General features: G+C 43.9%; 1 protein-coding gene across 1 annotated transcript in view; it reads left to right on the top strand.

Moving 5' to 3' along the window:
* The window catches only part of efnb3b (ephrin-B3b), a 78,109-nt gene extending 60,780 nt beyond the window's left edge, over positions 1 to 17,329 (top strand). The window contains exons 3-5 of the mRNA XM_046380570.1: positions 6,225 to 6,317; positions 8,926 to 8,988; positions 12,834 to 17,329. Of these exons, the coding sequence (XP_046236526.1) occupies positions 6,225 to 6,317; positions 8,926 to 8,988; positions 12,834 to 13,267 (590 nt within the window). The 3' untranslated portion in view covers positions 13,268 to 17,329. The remainder of the gene's footprint in view (positions 1 to 6,224; positions 6,318 to 8,925; positions 8,989 to 12,833) is intronic.
* The last annotated feature ends 3,750 nt before the right edge of the window (positions 17,330 to 21,079 follow it).

A 21,079-nucleotide genomic window follows, 5' to 3' on the forward strand; every position in this document is an offset into this window, starting at 1 on the left:
GTTTTAGGTTGATTTTGCACAGATGGGAGCACTTTGCACGCACACTGACACAAACACTGACAGAGAGACACACACTCAAACCACTCCAGCCTTAGCATGCACCAGTGTGCTGGGAGCAACACAAAACACCCACTTGTGTTTGTTTCTTTCACGTTTGCATTTACATTCATGATAATTGCATTCCTTAACCTGACACACTCATGACGCGGCTAACACACCGTCACACACCGGAGGCTAGCGGAGGCGCCACCGTGCTCATGTAATGTGAGACAGCACGAGCAAAAGAGCAAGCAAGCTTTGTTCTGTCCTGGCTCTTGTTTGCTTGTTTATTTATCCCGTTTCCTGTTTAACCTGTTCTTTTGCTGCACACCGCTCTCCCATTTTTGCTCCCTTTAATCTAGCTATCATCTGAAAAGACATCCCCACTTCATGCTCAAACCATGTGTGTGTAATTTGATTGTGTGGTACAGTAGCAAACTTGGACTGCTGCAAGCTTGGCCACACATACAGTATTTATGTATAGCAGCAGAACAACTCCACCTCAGTCTCTCCTGTTATGAAAAACTGCAACTCAAGACGAGTGACATTAATCTACTTGAGGCCCCTGTTGGCCCCCCTGTCCTCTCTTTGCATTATCCTTTCATCTGTAAGTAAAGCATATTAAATACCATACTATACTAAAATATACTGCTCATATCAGTCACTTTTAGTTGTGTGCTCACAGCTTTAATCTTTACGGTCATGAGGTTTGCGATTTTGACCTGGGTTTTGCCTCTCAGGTTACTGTCCTAACTGCAACCTGATGAGATGCAGGCACTAAAATACTAAAAATGTTTTTCTAGTTTGTTAGACTGCCATTAATTTAGAAATCCCTAACCAACTTAAACCTCTGACTTCATATGCTTTCCACTACTTCAGTACCAAAACTATACCTTTGGGCGCAGAGACCTTCAACAACAAAGGACCTCAAGATTTAGTGACAGTGAGAATTTATTGCCACTTAACTTAATACTATAATTTATTGATGCTTATTCTTAAAAACCTTTTAACTTTTGGGCACCTGGGGTCTGGGTGATAATCCAGCTTTGGGTTCAGCAAGTTTGAATTCCCCAAAACTCCTGTTTCCACTCCTATCTGAACTGGGGAAAAAAAGCAAAAACAAACATATGTATCAAAAAGCTGTAAAAGCAACAAAGGTTTGAACCAGAAATATATGAAATCAGGCAATATAACGGCACTTCTTGTGACTTTTAAGCAAAGTGAAATGTGAGTGGTATGCCGAAGTAGGCAGAAGAACGTGATGGCAATAACAACATCAGCATGTACACAAATTCGCATCAGTCACATAGGCGCAAGTGTTTTGCTGCGGGAGGCCGGACTGTCACTCAACATGTGTGGAATATATAAGCGGGGATGCAAAACGCGCCACAGGAGGGGGAAGGAATAGAGTGGGAGGGCAAACACTGAGATCTGGGCTGCGTCTTAATGCAAATGAAGTAGCTTTGCATAGCCCACTGCAGCGAGCGACGGTCTGTGGAGGTGAGCGCGTCGAACTTGGGGTTCAAGACCACGAACGAGTGATCCATGGACTCATCCTCCACTTTTACATAACATTGGGCCAACTTTGGCAGCGATAATGGAGGCAGAGAAGAAGCTTGGCCCAGCACTGACCTTGGTAATAACAAGAGAGACACAGAGAAATACTCTCCGCTACTCTGTGATCTTTTCTATGGACTAGACACACACTAACCCCCTCCCCTCGCCTGCTTGGCTGCATGCCTCCTTGTGTGCAGAGCCCCGGTGCTGTGCAGTCTGATTGAGGTTGACTGCGGTATTATTTCATTAATTAAGTTTTTCCACTTCCTCCGCCTCTCCCTCCTGTCTTCCTGTCGAATGAGGGTGGCGGAGCGACGCCCTTCTCTCCTCTGTCCTCTGGCGCTTCACATCCCCCCCATCACTGCTGATCATTGTCTCAATTACTCATCCCTCCTCTCCTTCCCATGTCTCCCTCTTCCTCACTTGCCGTTCTTCCTCCTTTCTCCTCTTATCTCATCCCAAATTGCTCTGTACACTCCTCCCCACTTTCTTCATTTCTCTCTCTGTCCTCCCAAAGTGAGGTGGGAGAGATTTGACGCACGCCACTCCTACATCTCTCCATCTTTCCCGTTGTCATCTCTGTCTGTCATCAGGATTTCACAGATGTTCTTTGATTATTCATCCCTTGATTTGGTGATATCCTTTCCCACCGCAAGTACAAGGAAATTTTCAGCATTTTCAGTGTCTAGCAACCCAGAATGGGTGGGGTGGGCGATATTTTCAGTCCAAGGACAAAGCAGCTCTGATCCCTTTGTTCGCTTTGTTCCTGTGAAATTGACATTTGCACAAATAGTGGCACCTTTAACACGTTAAATGGATTTTAGAGGCTTTGTTCTGATGCAGTTCACTGTTTCAACGAAAACTGCTTTTGTGATATTTGTGACCTGTTGATTATGATGTTAAAAAATAACTTGCATTTGCAAAATCACATTTGTGGAGGCTCTCCGGTTCAATTTGGCTCCCTTGCTCTCAGTGTCTGTCTCACTCGCTCTCTCTCTCTCCCTGTTTCCCCCTTCTTTGTATCCATTACTGCTCCACTTTTCCATAATGGAGACATTAGAGTCTTTTACCTCTCTGCCATCTATCATGTCATTTAAACTCTTTCCTTACTTACTGTTTTTAACTTCTCTACTTTTTCTCTGCTCTGTCACTTTCTGCTCTTTCTATGAATCTTGTTTTCCTCCCTCCTCTCCCGTGTGCCCACTGAGCTCTGGGTCATCTCCATCGTCTCACATAGTCTCCTGTCCCCATCATATCACCCAACAGCTTGTCACAGACAATCAGTCTCCCTGCCTCGCTTTCCTGCATGGTCTCCTCCTCCTCCTCCTCCTCCCTCTTTCCTCGCCCTCGTCTTCCTCACCTCCCCCGTGTCCCGTCACCTTCTTGTCCTCCCTCGTGTGTCAGGAGTTATTACTCTCAGAAATCCTCCGCCCTACTCTCTCAAACCAGTTGATGGTGTTTACATGGTCCTCCTACCGTTCCTATAATCAGAGCTGTTACACTTTTCTCTTTGCCCTGCGGCTTGTCTCTATCACACTCTGTGCCCTGTGCCCTGGGATGTAATGGAGGATGAAATCATGTTTTCTAGCTTTAAAATAATTATGATAGATTATACATTACAGTTTATATTATACGTTACAAAATTAAGCAGTTACAAATAAATTATTGTAAATCAATGTGATTTTGTGCCGCCACATTCAATTAGTTTGCTTAGTCAATTTATCTGTGTACAAACAGCAACACAAAACTCTTTTGTGTTGCTGTTTGTACGTTTTGCACAGAATCTAAAGCCTCAAACTGCATTCCCAACATTTATATCTACTTATAAGAGAGGCAGCCCGACGTAGAAATAGAAAATATTTTTAGATTTCATTCAGTAAATGTCAAAATATAAAGAGTCTACAACCAGATGCAACATTCAATCATTGACTGAATGTAAATACAGTTATACGAGTACTGTACACAAGTATGCTGCATCAGAGCCAAAATAGTGTATTTTTAAAGGAATTTATTGTAATGGCAATCTTTTTTTTTTTTTTTAATAAAAAGAAATCTTAAGCACTATTCACTTGGGTTACTTGATGTTTCACAAAAATAATATTTTATCATGATATCTTCACCTTACGCAAGAACATTTCTTGTATTTTTATCCTGAACCTTTCATGTGTGAGGTGTTCCTCCTCGGAGTGTTCCAAGTCACTCTGTCCAAACTCTCTTAACTACACAAACCTGTCATAAGCAGCTTGTTTCGACTTGATGATGCCACCTGTTCTTGATTGCTGGCAAGTTTCACTCAACCAAAGTGTTACCCAAGAGTAAACAAAAGAATTTCACACCGCAGAGCTTCAAATCGTGCTGTCAGAAATCAGCAGACGAAAACATATCGACCAGAAACAATTAGAGGATATTAATAGTGCCGCTGCTAATGAGTCATCGGAGCAAACAAAGACAAAAGAGTATACTCTTTGATACGATGTTCGATGCCAGAAAACATCTTAGATCTAAAGCTTCCTTTATGTGGCTCCATGACAGGCCTGGTCCACATTACACAGACTCAAAAACCAAAAAAATACTAGGATTTAAAAATGGTTCAGTAACAACAAATAGTACAAGAACCCAAGAAACGTACAAACTTTTTTACAGCATTTTATTTTAACCTTCTTTATATATCCTGTCATACATCCCTGTCTGCTGGCTTTCCCACCATACTGCTGTTCGCCTTGACCTCCGCCTGCTTCTCTCCTCCTCTGCTTTCACACTCTGCGTCCTGCAGGGATGGAGGAAGAAATAGAGAGAGGATAGAGAGAGGGAGGTGTTAGAAGTAAAGCTGCCTCTTTTTCACACCTCCCTTTCTCTCTCTCTCTCTCTCTCTCTCTCTCTCTCTCTCTCTCTCTGTCTCTCTGGAGCCATCCACCATCCGTCCCTTTCTGCTTCGCTTCAGACAGACTAATCTATAGCCTTAAGCCAAGTGGTGGGTGGTGGTGGGGGGGAATTATTTTTTATATTTCTTTAAGGAGACAAGGTGAGGGTTAGCCCAGGGGCTATTACGGTGAAAAATAAGGATAGACGGGTAGTGTGTGTGTGTAGGCTTGTTTGGGTGGGTTGGTGGAAGGAGGAAGAATATATTTACTACCTTTTTGTTTGTTTGTTTGTTTTCGCTAGCAATTGCGGCTACAGTTCAGCCTCTCTTAGTTAAGCGTTAAAGCCAAAGAAGTTGAAGTTCTCAAAATGAAAACATTTTTTTCAAATCTGATTGAAAGGCTACGAGTGAGGACTCTCTTGTCTCTTCACCCCTCGTCTTCTCTTTCCATCCCCATTACTTTTGTCAACTCAAGTCAATCATATTTTTATGTCTTATATGGCCCACTATCTCAAAACCCAAATTTACCTCAAGGGACTTTGCAGTCTGTTACAGCATGCAACACACTCTATCCTTAGACGCTCGTTTTGGATGAGGGAAAATTTCCGTTCTTTCTCCTTTCAAAGTGTGTGTGTTGGAAGTTGGAAGGGGTGGGGGGGTGAATGGAGGAAGACTCAGGAAGAGCAACAGAAGAGGGATAAGGGAAAAGCACGACAAAATTATAGGCCTCTCCTGTTATAGTGTTTCGGTATCCTCATATCTCTATCCCTGCATTTTTACTGCTTGATCCTTTCATCCAGATTCTCTCTGTGTGTTCTCTTTTCTTCCTCCTCCTCCAGCCCCTGTGACCTGCAGACCAGTGATCTTTAATGCATCCACTGACATGCTTTATGTAAGAAGAAGTGCTCGAGTGTTACAGGGATTCATGCTCACACACCCTCTTGCCTGTGCACTCTGTCAACACTGCTTGACCTAAGTTGGCCTCCTTTTTGGCTACAGTATAAAGAAACTAGTCTGATTCCAGAATAGGTTAGCATCCTGATTTGAAATATTTATTTATTTATTTTTTTGAGTGCAAGTAAACCATCTAATGCATATTGAATCACTCATTTTGCATATTAAGGCATCACAGCTTCAATCAAAGTTGAAAATAAATGATTTTATTCACTTGATTACAGCATACATGGCGATAGGTATTACCAAATGGAGCTTTAACTCCTTCATCACAGTCTGTTTTTCTAACAAATCAGGTCAATTTTCTGCCTACACACATTGTTTTGTATCTCAAGGGCTCCATTTTATTTCATATGCGCCCTTGATTGGATTACCAGCCTTTTTTTTCCCATCAGCCAGTCTATGCCTCTCAAAATTATCCCCCTCTCCTGCTATTTCTCCAGCCTGAGTTGCAATTGCAGTTGACTGAAAGCGGTTGGGTCCATGCAGTGCGGTGGGGGTGTTAATGAATTCCAGCAGACTGCTAAATGAGGACTTATTAAAGTGCTGCCGCCTCGTAGTTTGACATTTCAGAGCTTCTGGTGGAGTTTTAAATCGCTGCCTCTGCAAATGTCACTCGCTGACTCTCTGGAATGGCTGACCATATGAATAGAAGCTATTGTTGGCTTCGCCTATAGATTAAGAGAGAGTGAATTTGTGTGGCTTTAACGGATGACTTTCCTCTGTGTGTGTAGATGCGTTTGTATGTGTATACACTACCCACTTACTTGACTTATTGTGTGGCGTGTTTTTTTTTCTCTTTCTATCCCTCCAGCTACGTCAGATGGGACACGCCAAGGCCTGGATAGCATGAGAGGTGGAGTGTGTGCCACGCAAGGCATGAAGGTGGTTCTGAAAGTGGGCCAGAGTAAGTTTTCTCACCTTTCTCTTCCTGTATTATCGCTCTCTCTCTCACACACACGCACACACACACACACACACGTGAGCTTTCCCATATGTACAACTCCTGGAGTCCAACTCCTGGATTCTTTCTCATACATGTTGTTATTCATGCATTGCACACAATAGCTAACTTAAGACACAGTGTGACTAACACACATTGGCTCCAGTCCACCGCATCTCACATCATCTCCCATCTGTACAGTACAGAGCGCTACATGTTCATTACTGCACCTTATGTAACATGCAGCTTCTTTCACTTTTCAACCATGTCTCCTCTCTTCCTCTTTCTTCCATGCACGCATCCAAAGAGCACACACGTGCATCACGTCTTTTTGTGCGTGTGTTCTCGCTGAGCATATTAGGTCTCGTTAAGTGGTGAGAACAGCAGAGAAGTCTGGGATCAGTCAGCTCTAATGAGCCCTGTTGACTTTCCTCTCAGTCTACCTTTTAACTACTACTAACTCATGCAGGACGCACACATACACACACGCACGCAATCAAACACACACGATGAAACTCGTATACCTGTGCAGGATATACATTAAAGGCATAAACATCAGTTTGCACGTGCAAGGACATAAGTATGTATGAGTACAGACAACCAAAGCAAAGTGTTTTGCAGGCATATGGACACACAGGACACACACATTTCCCCACACAGCAGACCTGCCAGCTAAAGTCTGATAACAAAATGACTCCATTCAGTGTTAAAGCACACAGTCAGTGATTTTTAATGACTCGTGGCTGCACATACTTCTAATTTGTTTGGGAAATATTCACAGGTAATGAACCTCACATGCAGAATTTCAGAAAAACAGCAGGAAAAAAGGGCCTATTTAAGCATTTTCACTGACCTGCGCATTCCTCCACATAATAGGCACCTGTCCTTCACACGACCCCCCTCACGCACACATACATGAACACACACTTTCTATTTCGTTAGCCTATGCTGTGTTATCGGGCCTTGTGTATTGTAGGTGCTCTTCATCAAAGAGCCAAGTGGCGCTGCTGTGGCTCTATCAGTGCGTAACATCAGCATAGTCAGCTGGACTCAATAGAACTACCACACACGCACACACATTTTCTTTCCCCTGGTTTTTTCACTACATGGGCAATCGAAATGCTACCTCCCCCACACGTGCACACAATCCCCTCTGCCACTTCTACACAACTCAATCGCAACTCTCTGAACACACACGCACATATTTTTTTTAATTTGTCATCTTTTCTTTCCCTTTTCACTCTATCCCTGTTTCATTTTCTGTCTTTTTCTCAAGTCCCTCTGCGTTTGGCTTCTCTCTTTTTTTAACCCCTTTTCATTCAGGCAACATTGCTCACTTCCTTTTCAAATTCCCTTTTTCCCCATCCTCATCACTTCCCTTTCATTTTGCATGCTTAGCCATCTCTCCTTGCAACGCTCAATCCCCCTCCTCTGTTATTTTCACTCTTTTGCTCTGTCTTTCTGTCTTATCTGCTGTGTGGCTGAAAGGTCACGTCCACGTTGTTTGTCATCTAAATAAGTGGCGTGCGGCTTCACGGTGATCTCTGATGAGATACGGCGCTCTGCTTCGCTCCGAGGAACACAAACACACGCACGCACTCGCGAAACACACACACTTGCACCTTTGCCCCACCCACAGACATTGACCTGCTTTTTCTTATTTTATTCTTTATCTGTCTTGCTTGGTCTCTGTCACACACACACAAACGCACATTCACACAGTCTGAACCTCCCTCCAATTGCTGCTGCTGACCACACAGCAGTTTCTATTGATCCAGACAGCACCTCCCCCAACTTCTGTTTGGTTGACTGTCATGAGGGAGCTGCCAGCCAATAGCCTTACACTTCTCTAAATGTCAGTATGTATAGGTTGACGGCCACGCATGCATATACACATTCATCAGTTTGTGCAGGGCTGCGATGCAGTGTGTGTTTTTATAAGTTACAATTTCACCCATCAGCAGACTTTCTTCTTAAAATGTTGCATAAACTGCACAGCGGAATGGTCATATTCTGATATTAAACTCTAATCTTGCAATCTACTGTTGGCCAGGTGGCTCAGAAGCTAAGAAAATTATTATTTTCTGAACCATCTCTTTCAGCGATGAGGAGTGGCACTTCCACAATAGCTGCATCTGTGTGTGTGTGTGTGCGGGTGTGTTTGCATGTGTCACATAAACGCACTTTAATGCCATCACCATTACTGAGGGCTTGCTAGACAGATGGCCTGATTTAGCGACTACAGATTACAAGCCGTTATGGTCTTGTGTAAATTCACTCTGGCCAAACCAACAAACGGCCTCTCTTTAGTTTCCCATTCAAACAAATGGAAAAGTGCTCATACACGGCATATACAGGCCCAATCAATATGTGCTCTCCTATAATGGGAAATGAAGGGAGGGAAGCCTTTATTAAAGCTCTTCAGTCTCTGTTTCTCATTCTGGCTGGCTCTCTGTTTGCTAAAGTCACTTATTGGTACCCTTTTTGAGAGCCTTGGCTGCCGTAACAGATAGGGGCTGTCTTGGTATTTTTGTCATTCTGCTCATATTCCACCCTCGTTTTCCCTCCACAGGCCCATATGGGCTACCTCCGAAGAAGGAGCCACCAGCGGGACGCACTACCAACAGAAACCCAGGTAAGCAGGACACCAAATGGAGATAATCCTCAGCGGATCCATCTATAAAATGGATGGAGGGAATAAGCAAAGAGTGGTAGATAAAAAGAAAAGCAGCGGGGAGAGGGAGGGAGGAGGCGACAGATGGAGAATGTGCAGCGGTGACATCTGTGGATCTCTCTATTTAATTCCATATCTTTTTCTTTCCCCCCCCTCCATGCTCTCTATCCCTCTCCCCCTCGTCTCTGCGCCCAGCCCTCCGAGCTATAAGTGCTGCAGGCGGGGAATGGATGGCTAATAGCTACCTTGGGAGAAGGACAAGAAAAAGAGAGGGAGGAAGAAAGAGGCAGGAGGAGAAAGGGAGAGAGGGCCAGACTGGCGGCGACATTTCAGAGAGTTATTATTGTCATTAGTTTGGGTGGCCTGGATTCAGTAGTTCCTTCTTGAGAGAGAGAAAGAGAGAAAGAAATAAATGAGAATTACGAAAAGATGAGGAGAGAGAGAGAGAGAGAGAGAGAGAGAGAGAGAGAGGAGAAGCGACGTAGGGGAGTGGTGGAACAGAGAGGATAGACGTGGGAGGCACATAAGGAGGAGAAAGAAAAGAATAATTGAAAAGCTAACAGGAGAGGGGAATAGAACAAGGAGATGGAAATGGAGAGAGGCTTAGATTCATGCTCTACCTAACAGTCATTCAGTAGAGGAGAAAGAACATCAGTTGTGTTTATTTCTCTCGCTCACTCTTTTTTTTTCTTTTTTTTTCTTTTTCTTTTTTTTGGTGGTGAATTTGTGTACTATGCCAAATGTGTGAATTGGGGAATTCACACATTGTCCAATCACTTGTCCATACCTCACATTGGTGAGAACTGCGGGTGTGAAATAAGCAACAACAGTATGCATTGTTTTTACTAGAAAGAGACGGATAACATTGGACACACCACAAAACTGATTTACATTGCACACATAATTAGGGATTTTACACATTTCTGACTCTCACACAGGGACACATTAGCACACACTTATCTGAAATGATTATTTTGACTCCTGACACAACAGTTATGCCAGAATTTCTCATCCTTGTGTGTGTAAACTCAAAATCGTCCCGCCTAATAGCTGAAATGTTGCTGGTTATTCATCGTTACTCATTTTGTTTGTTCAGAACACAATATTCTCTGGGGATACAAACAAGTACATTACTGGGATATGAACAGATAATCTCTCTCTGGACAAATATGCACAGTATCTGAATTTCTTGAAAGTCTTTTGCTCAATTGCCACAATTTGCTGGAAACCATACTTCATCTTCTCAGAGTCATAAATCAAACAACACAGACACCATAAACACGCGACTAACTCCACCCTCTCTCAGACCTCAGATTTGCCAAAATGCAAACAAATTGCCTGCGCGATTAAGAGACTGATGTGTAGATAGATATAGAATCCATCTACAGACATTCAGCAAGGTTCATTCACAGTAACTTAGCTGAGCAGTGCAGGATAGAGCCAGCTGTTGTTGTGCAGGTGTTATTTTTACCTCATGAGCTGATATTGAAGCCTGGCACTGTGTGCAACTTGCTAACAATATAACAATAATACAAATGGGTTGATGGGTTTAACTCAGCAAATGGAGCAGACTCTAACATTTAACAGTTTCGACCCACTCCCCACGAGAATTGTGTGAAATAGTGGCATGCAGATAAAGATAAGTTAATAGCTTCATCCCTAATGACACCATCACTGGTCATGTTAATCTGAATTTCAGCTCCTATTGGCATTGGGATGTTTCTATACATCATATCTGTTTGTCTGCTCGCCTTGATTTTGTATAATAAAAACAACCTGAGTGACAGCGATCGATATTATCTTTTTAAACCAGATTTTTCTAATACACCTAATTCTACATCTTTTACTGTAAAACATGCTACCATTTCATTAGAAACCAGAACACAGAATCGAAAGGGCAACGGTGTCACTGCAGCATCACGTCCCTGATGCAAGCTCCCTCTCTGCACCAACACAGCGGTGGATAAAACACTACAGAATGCACCTGACTATGAAGAGGCAGTTTCATTCATAAAAGAAATGGGAAGCAGTAATGACATGCCATAATGCATCAGAGTTACTGATGCTCTATTAATTATGTAATCTTCTCTCATCCTCTTGAATGTGATCATGTAAAGCTTGTTAATGAAAACACACACCAATTCTTTTTGACAAAATTTTGACATAAAACATTTTCAACAGCTCCAAACTTGACTGAGCTGTATGTACCCAGGTGAGTTATACTCAAGAAATAGAAACAAGGTTAGGGATATGGTATCACCTTGACCTGTTTTTTTTTCTTTTTTTTTCTTTTTTAACCTGTTGGATGTTTCTCTCTCCAAGGTGAGACTTATTAATGAAATAAGAAAAAGAGAGGGACAAGGGAGATGTCAAAGTCTGAAGTTGTGTGATGAGAAAAGGGAGCACAGGAGGGAGTAAGGAGTGGAAAATAGGGGGAGCGAGGAGAGAAGGTGGGGGAGGAGAGATGAAGGAAGATATGATTAGGAGACCTGGTGAAAGGCAGCCATCATAATGGAGATGGAGAATGAGGGATGTTGGGTTAATGAAGGAAGAAAGAAACAGAGGGTAGGTGATGGGAGCGTAATCGACGTCCAGCATTAGCGTTTTGCTACCAGTCAGTCCGGCGCAATGGGGGGGCCAAGTAGCAGGGAGATGAGGTGCGTTTGTATGTATTTGCTTGCAGGACTGTGCACGTCCCTGTCTTAGTGCACTTGTCTGTATGTGTGTTTGTGTTGTTAGGCGCTGAGCTCAGAGCAAGGTAGGTCATTACGGCTACAATAACCCAAAGACAGAGAGAACCACGGAGCGAGGGCGAGCGAGGAAGCGCTGCAGATGCAGGAGAGAGTCAGACAGGGAGAAAAGAAAGGGATGTGTGCCAAGAATAATGATAGACCAATCCAAAGGCACTATATAGCAGGGACTCGCATTACCGGCCTTAACCAGTTTGCCACACACATTCACACGGTCCGGTGCCAATGCTGGACCCCATCATCCACCCACTACTACTCTATAAGCATACACACACACACACACACACACACACACACAGATGCGCACACTCAAACATGCATCCAGAATCTCATCCACCTGCTGAGTTCTGACCTGACCTCCTGCAGGGCAAACGGTGAGCTCCGAGCTACAACAGACTTAGGGAGCAATCGTCTGACAAACAGAAAGATAGCGTGACAGACAGTTTAATAAACAGACAGACAGATAAAAAGACAGACAGGCAGGCAGGAAGGCCAGCAGGCAGGCGGAGTGTGTGGTCTCGTGGTAGAAGCAGGGCGGGGAGGCTCTCTTCATGTGGTAGGCTGTAATGCTAAGTAAATACAGTTGTTAAGGTTAGGGAAATAGAGTGTGTTACCTTGATACACACTGTGGCTTAGTCAGGCTGTCCACAAGAGTATATACTTTACAGCACTCTCACACTCACACACACAGTCGACGGACATCCCTCTCCATTTTATATGCACTTCTGTCCACTTCATTGCATCAATAAAGAGACCGCATATAAGCGTCTGTGAGATTTGCTGCATACTTACTGCATTCCACTGGGTTAAGTCTCTACAGTGTTCGCTAGCAGAGCTAAAGCGGCACCATTACTCATGGTATTGTGGTACAGAGCCATAAGGATTGGTATGTTTATTTAAAAGCTTGTGAAAACACAAATTGTGAAAGCAAGCTGTGTTATTGCTCTGGTATATTAGTTATGATTAATATACATATATAAATCAAAGGGACAGCAGCTGAAAGCAGCTTCTGATACTCTGGATATCGGAATAAGATTGTTCTGTGATTTGTTTCAGGCGGCACGGGGAACTCCACCCAGTCTCGAGGACCCAACAGCTTTGGTGGCGAGGGCGGTGGCGAGAATGGGCCCCTTCAACCCTCGAACATCGCCCTCATCGCCGGCACCGCTGGAGGTTGTACCTTCCTCCTGCTGGTGACTGCCGTGATCTGCGTGGTTTGCTACAGGCGGCGGCACGCCAAGCACTCGGACACCCACCACCCTCCGCTTTCACTGTCATCACTCACCAGCCCAAAGCGGGGAGGGGGCGGGGGCATCTCCAGCTCCAACAACAATGGTTCAGAGCCCAGCGACATCATCATACCCCTGCGGACGTCGGACTCAGCCTACTGCCCGCACTATGAGAAGGTGAGCGGAGACTACGGACACCCCGTCTACATCGTCCAGGAGATGCCGCCCCAGAGCCCGGCCAACATCTACTACAAAGTATGAGACCGCAGCTGCTCCAGCCGTCTGGACACATCCACCTCCCTCTACCCATTACCAACCAATCCCCTATTCCAAATGAAGCCACAGCAACACTCGCCCTCACACCTCCAACCCTGAATACTACAGTATTGTCCCATGGACCTCCCACTCATTGCCCCATGAGCCCGTCCACAGTCGTGTTTCTAGATGAATAAACCACCCCACCCCATTCTCACACAACTGGGCCACCAAGTGTGTGTTAAGGGCAATGTCGTATTCGTACACGGCCCTTCTTAACAAGGCCCTCACTAATGGGCAAGAGCCTCTGAGTGTCCCCCTTCTTGAGCTCAGAGCTAAATGAGCCCCACCCTACTGAATTGAAGAGTTGTCCATGTAATGCCAGTATGTGTATGTGTGGTAACACACTTTATTTCTAGGAGTATGGACCTGGCATTGGGAGTTGAGGTGTTTTACAACAGAAAAAAGAACGAAAGAAAAGGACTACAACAGCAACAAAAAAAACAAAAAACTACATACCCCGATCCCTCTTAGCGCTGGAGAACTTTAATCCCTAAAGGCCATACCTGCCTAGCTCACCGCCCCACCCCTCAGAGCTCCATCAGCCAACCAGAGACCGGCCCCTGCCACTAACTCACCAATAGGGTTCTAGTTTATTTGTGTTTGTTTCTCTTGAGAAAATAGGGGCCTCGGACTCACCCAATCAACAAGCCTGGGCGGCAGTTACAAGACCAGGCCCAGGCCTGAGGAGGTCTGACCAATCGGTGACACTCAGAATCTTGTATATTTTAATAATGTGATGTGTGTGTGTGTGTGTGTGTGTGACTGTGCGAGTGTGCATACGACTTGGATAATAATTATGGCGCTGCTGCTGCTCCACATTAGACGTGTGTGTGCAGTTAGTGTGCTTCAGTACAGCAAGTCTGCATATGAGTTTGCATATGCGCGTGTGGGGTTATTTCGCGTGTGTGTGTGCGCTTTGTGTGTGAGTGATTGTGTGTATGTGTGCATTCTTTAGACTTGTCTTAAAAACCAAAACACAAAATAGTGAGCGAATATCAAAAAAGTGAGATTTTTTATCGCTATCAACACTTATAGATTATATATATGAATATCCAGTACATAATTTCTAGATGTTCTTTTTGGTTTTCTGTTGTTTTATTATTTCTACCCATTCTGTTAAACTACACTTCTGTTGCTAGACATTTTTTATCTGATTTATTTTGTTTTTCACAACTTAGAATGACCTTGTTTCTTTCCTTTTCCCTTTGCTTTGTGTATTAATTTAATCCCTTTTTTAAATTTTCCTGGCGAGCAGAGGTTGTGTCTCTCTTCCTCTCTTCCCTCCCTCATTCACTCCCTCCTTCCCTCCCTCCTCCTTCCTGTCCCGCCCCCTTAGGGTCTCTGAACTCTGTGTATATTTTTATAGCTCCTTGTACTATGCTGTAGTTTTGAAGTTTAGACCTCATTTGTGGAAGTGTTGAGGTAGAAACATCTATGAAAGTTTTTTTTTTTTTTTTTTCCAAACGCCTTTTTTGAAACGCAGAAGTGAAAAGAAGTGAGGGGTGGAGGGGAGGTGGTGATAGTGGGTAAGGAGTGGGGGGCAAGAGGGGATGAAATAAAAAAGAAGAATAAAGGAAAAAGAACAGGGCGAGAGAGAGTGCTGTCTGGGGAGGAGGAATAAAGCGGCGTCTGAATGCAGAACTTTTTTAAAAATAAAGAGAGAAAGAGAAGGAGGGAGGGAGACGAAGAAAGAAAAGACTGAAGGAATTGCACACTAAAGAAAAAGAAGCCGAGGGGAAGGGAGGATGGGAGCAGCAGGAGAAAGAGATGAAGGATCCAAGGAAGGAAGGATGGAGAGAGCAGATGAAAAACTGGCTGGCAAAGGAGAGAAACCTTGTCTTTGAATGGAGGGTCTGAGCCTCCTGAACTGAGGCAATGGACCGACAGCCAGAAAAAAACGGATTTCGGAGCAGTTGAACTTTAACCACGGAAAGGAGAGATCATCACATACTCTCTCTGTCTCTCTCTCTCTCTCTCTCTCTCTCACTCACACACACACACATACTTGAAAACACACACGCACACATCTACCATGATTCGGTCATGCGCTGTTAATGTGAGGTGGCACATTTCAGATTTGCTCTTTATTTCTGCCCAAATTTGTTTTGAAATGCATCTCTTTGTATCACACACACACACACACACACACACACACACACATGCATATTCTTTTAGGAACACACAGTTCACTTCTAGCTATGGACACACACACACATACGAGAGAAATCCCCCGGGCAGCCACTACACTCTGTTTGACACGTACACACAAACACACACACACCCTCCCACACAACCTAACACAAATTTCACACCTTTTAATGACTGTCACAAATGCCTACTGATTGCATTGAGTGACATACATTCTCCCTCGCTCCCGCTTGCTCTCTCTCAAACACGTCCACACACAGACACACTTTCTCCCACACTCGACAAAAATGCTGATTGCTTTCATAGGACTCTGTATTTCTGTGATTAAGACTAACCCGATGGACATGGGAGGGATGAAAAGAGCGCTTGTGTGTGTTCTCCTCTCTTACACGCACACACTGACACAAACACGCCAGTGCCCAGCACCTGAACCTAGAGGGCAATAACACAATACTGTGTTCAGAGGTGCAATATGTTCACATGTGCATACTTTAAAAAAAAAAAAAAACGTATTAAAAATACTGTTTTGTGTTGTTCAAACATGTTTATGGCTTATGTGTAATCTGGGTGACAGTGGAGAGCTTAAGCTTTTTAGTTCTTTCAGACACATACATAACACACACACACACACACACACACACACACACACACAGTGATGTAGCCATGTTTTCTGTGCGAAGCCAGTGCTAAATCTGGACCTTACAACATTTCTCAACTGTGTTTTGTATCAGTATCTATCATCATATAATGAGATATCTTTCATGAAGTGTCACATTCGTCTGAAATGACTTTGTTCAACACATGCTGATGGTGTTCGGATATGTTTTAATACCATGAATGAGTTTGGATTGTATTTGACTGTATCGAAATTGTTTTCAAAGATGAAATGAGAGGGAAAACACCTCAAATTCTTCTTTATGTACAACTACCGACTTGTGTTTTTTATGTATGCTGTTAAGTCTATGTCTATTTAAACATGCTCAGAGTACCTAAAGTATCCTCCAAGCCAAATGAAGTGTCTGTTTCTCTCTCTTCAACAACTTCTGCAACTCTTTGGAACACTCCAATCCAAAATGACAATATTTTCTTCACGAAATGGCCGCCACCGCAAGGGGGAGAACAAAACTTCTCGGACATCGTGGCGTCGACTCCAACAAAGGAGCCACTGCCCTGTTTTAAGTCCATTTCGCTCCCACTCCCCCCTCCCTCTCAGCAGAATGTCAAGTATCTCTTGGACTCAGTTATTATTTCTTTTTATTATTATTGTTTGATCTTCATGTCAATGTTATTTCAAAGTTGTGTCTCTGGCTCTCACTGTTTGTGTTTGACTGGTCGACTCAACGTGTTGGCTTTTTCTAAAAACCACGGACACAGCCACTGGTTGTTATGTTGAAAAGAGAAAGAAGAAAAGTGCTGTTTCTATGGAACGGGGCAGAGAGAGAGAAAAAAATAAAAAAAGCAGTCGCCGCCGAGCTCCCTCACCTCTCCGCTGGTGAAAGTTTGTGTGTATGTGTGTACATGTGTGTGAGTGCGTGTTTCTTTGTGCCAATAGACAGCGAGCGGAGGCCACCGAGCGAGATTGCTCTCGTATCTAACGTGACTTTGTATTTGGGACACCTCTGTGTGAGAAGGGTTTTTTTGTGTCCTCTCCTCCTCCACCTCCTCCTCCTTTCCTTCTTACCCACTTGTCTACTCATCACAACAACCCCTGACCCCCCCTCCCTCCTTCCCTCCCTCCCTCCCTCCCTCCCCTGTTCCCTTGCCCCTCCCCCCAACACACCTCTAAAGAGAGGAAAAAACTAGTACATTCCTGGTTTGGAAAAAAAAAGGTTGAATAAAAAAAACAAACAAAAATGTTTAAGCACCACTCTTTTGGTCCTGTGTGATTCATTATTGTGTGAGGGTCTGCTGAGGTCTTTTTTGTTCTGTTACTGTGTGTGTGGGTGTGTGTGTGTGTGTGTGGGTGTGTGTGTTCCTGAGGCCTCCCTGCCTTTAATAGAAGGTCTCTCCCCTTATCTGCTTTGGGCTTGTCTCAGCAGGGGCTCTTTCACTGCCTCTGCTAATAACACTGCCATTTCAGACACACACATTCACACACACACACACACACATACTGGTGTTATCAACAAGTTATCAAACCCAGCTTCGTTAGTGTTGAGCGTTGCCTGGCAACGTATTGACAGAGCTGATTTTATTCTCTTTCCCTATCCAGCGCCCCTTTTCCTCCCCCTTCCTTTCCCTCCTCTCTCCCTCAAGCTTTGTGGCAGGTTTCTTTTGGGAGCTGTGAGCTTCTTTTGCTCCCTTCCAAATTTTGTTTCATTTGCTTGTGTATCTGCATCTGTATATGTGTGTTTAAGGCCCTTCCAGAACATGGCACGCCACCAGGGTGGCCCAGGGTAAGATGACCAGGCAGCTGTTTTTACCCTTTGATCTGTGATGTGTGAGATGACATATACACACACACCACACACACACACACAGTCATGCAAACACATTCATTGACCCTCAACTACCCAAACACCAACACATGCATCCGTTTGCAATCTTATGCACTGCCACACACAAATCACACTCTGGCATTGGTCCTGCCAGACACTTGTCACTGCCTCTGCCATGACAACCTGTCACTGTAACCGGGGCCAAGTACAATGAAGGTCGGCAAACAGTAAACATCCGCTCACCAGCAACCTCCTCATCTACCTAACACCTTCAGTCAGTGTCGCTAGTTCCCTCCGCAGCCATTTTGTCATTTTCCTTCCCTTTTTAAGTACACTTCAGCAGTAGTTCCTCAACCATGATCCCACAAGCCATAATCATATCCTGCTTTTAAACAAAACAGGTTATTTACGCTGACGAGGGCTTGGAATGAGGACTGGTTTCTAATTAGACCTGTGCCAAATTTAAACCAGTTCCTGACATTTCCTGCAGTGTCTGTAGACCTTTTTTTGCACCAGCAGTCATTTGAATTTGTCACATCAGGAAAAGCACAGGTGCTACTGATAACATTAATGATGGCTCTGTCCCAGTAAACCATGACAGTGAGTCAACATGCACAATACCAGGACCCTGAAACTGAATGGAATTCAGCCATATGTACAGGGAGTTTGATGAGATCACAAAACCTGCATAGATCCACCCACCTTCCACCCTTCCAGATGTCTAATCAACAACAGTAATTGAAAACACCTGCAGGGCCTAACACAACAGGATGCACTTTTCCACTACAGGCTGAAATTAAATAAGTATACCTGACATGGTAACTCAAACTGCTAAAAGTCTTTAGGTCCTGTTAGTGCCTTTTAGATTAGCATAGTGTCGCTGATGCTTTTATTTAATTGGCTGGAAACAAGTGATGTAAAAGTGGCACTAGGTTAGTGGAACACATGTAAACCAGCAAACCTTGGATCAGCAACTCATGAAGCCATGGAGAAGCAACGATATTCCCTTTTAAAAGTAAGTTCTAAACTATGTAGCTCTTAAATTTCAACACGGAAAGTGTTGTCCATCTTTGTAAGAGTTTAAGGATAATTCTACTTATACATACAGTTCATGGTAATCTTATTTGGCTTATTTTTGTCCCATGATATTACCACCGCCTTTCTACAACCAGAAAAAAACTCCTTGGTTGGTTAATTGTCAATTAGTTCTACCTGGAGAGTACTTGGATGTTTAGAGTGTGTTTCTAATCTGCAAGAACCAACCAGTCACAGGATGGCAACAAGAGATAGTTAACAATAAAGAAGCTAGTAGCTGTCGACAAATCACTAACTCTAATACCAAACCAGTGTTGATAATGTTCCTTGAATGGCTCACCACTGTTGCTAATCCATGGAAACCAGCATCAATATTCCCTTCAAAGAGGAACTAATGCTAATCTAATGGCTGTTAAGCCGTAATGAGTTTGCTTGCTTCTTTCCAGTCGGGTTTAAAGGAGGCCTGTTTAGACTATCGGGACTGCTGTGGTCCCCTTATCATTACATGCTCATCATTACTCCTTGCTAATCTGTTCTGCTGAATGCACACACAGATGAATATTAATGCCATGGAGGATGATAGCCGTGTGTGTGTGTGCCACATGAACACACACAGACAGATGCAGATAGGCGCCAAAATTTGGAGAGGCACGCTCAAGCACACAAAGGAACACGCACACTCTTGCGTGCCCTCTGTGCTTTGCCAAGTGAGACGGCTGAGTCTCCTCGTCAACTCCGTGGAGGAAGGAAAGCTTGATACGTCGCACACACAAAAACACACACGCCAGTTCCTTTCCTGATACTTTATCACAGCAGCAGAAGGATGGAAAGAGAAAAGAATCAGTTTTAAGTGAAATCAATAGAGAGATAATCCCCCAAATTAGATTTTGAAAAGCTTCGCTGCTGATGCGCAACTTAAAACCCAAGGATTGGCCCACTTGACTTACCAACGAAACAATCCTCAAGTAAGACGCAGTTACCATGGGAATGAGCGAAGGTCAAGGATAAGAGGAGAGTGATGGAGAAGTGGGGAGAGAGGGAGGCAACGCTCGAAATCAAAGAACTATACCCAGGAATCTGCATATTGAATCAGGGTAAAACTGCTGTGATTACAATGTCACTGTGATTAATGTAGTGTAGCGCCTTAACACCCTGAGGAGGAGAGCAGCGCAGAGTGCAGGGATGGCTTGCACCTGACAGACCTGAAATGTCATGTCATGATTGGAGAAGAGATGAAGGGTTTAAAGGTCAAACTGTTTGATTGGATGCAAAGGCTTTTTGCATGAAACCACACCTGGAGGCGGACAGATAGCTCTGGCAGAGAGTAATTAAACCTCAGCAGAGGAGGAATTATGAGCAGAAAATCCATGATTTTACAGTACTGACTCTGGCAGCTTTTTCTCTGTGCCCCGAGTCTGCTCTCATTGCCCCCCTTTCTCGGATCTCTGTCTAACACAATCTCTCTCCTCTTTCACCACCTGACTCTCACTAGTCTTGTCTAGGTTTTTTTTTTTTTCCTCCTGCTCCTGCACTGTCTTCCCGCCTCCCTGAATCTTTCATTTGCTGTACCTTTCTGTTCATCTCAGAGTGAGAAAAATGTTACAGTTAATAACAGGCCTGATGACAAGTGCAGCTGCAATCTGTAAACGCAGGGCTGATGGAGAGAGTCAGAGAAAGAACGAAAGAGGGAGGGAGGGATGGGGGAAACGGGTAGAAAATAGCTTGGTTGCACTGTGGGTGGATGGGTCGGTGGGAGTGAAGGGGGGATGGTGTACATTATGTGTTTGGCTTGAGGATATAACAACGTTAATTTCAGATGATTAACTTGTTAATATTCCTGAGTGGATAGCATGGCAGCAGCCCTCATTGTTGCAGACAAGCAAAAGTTCTGTAATGCCTCTGCTTGTCATGCAAACAACTCCCCCAATGTTGCCCACCCTCTCTACCACACACACACACACTATTATGCATACACAAAACTGAGGCTACAGAAAATAAACAAAGTAGGTTATGTTCAATTAAAAAGCTTTCTCCCTAAATCTGATCCTCAACTGCTTTAGAGAGATATCATAACTATTCCCCACTTTAATCTTTTGTCCTCTTTTTTACATTAATTTTCTGCTCCATAGAGTAA

The sequence above is a fragment of the Scatophagus argus genome, chromosome 23 (genome assembly GCF_020382885.2).
Source record: "Scatophagus argus isolate fScaArg1 chromosome 23, fScaArg1.pri, whole genome shotgun sequence".
Lineage (NCBI taxonomy): Eukaryota > Metazoa > Chordata > Actinopteri > Scatophagidae > Scatophagus > Scatophagus argus.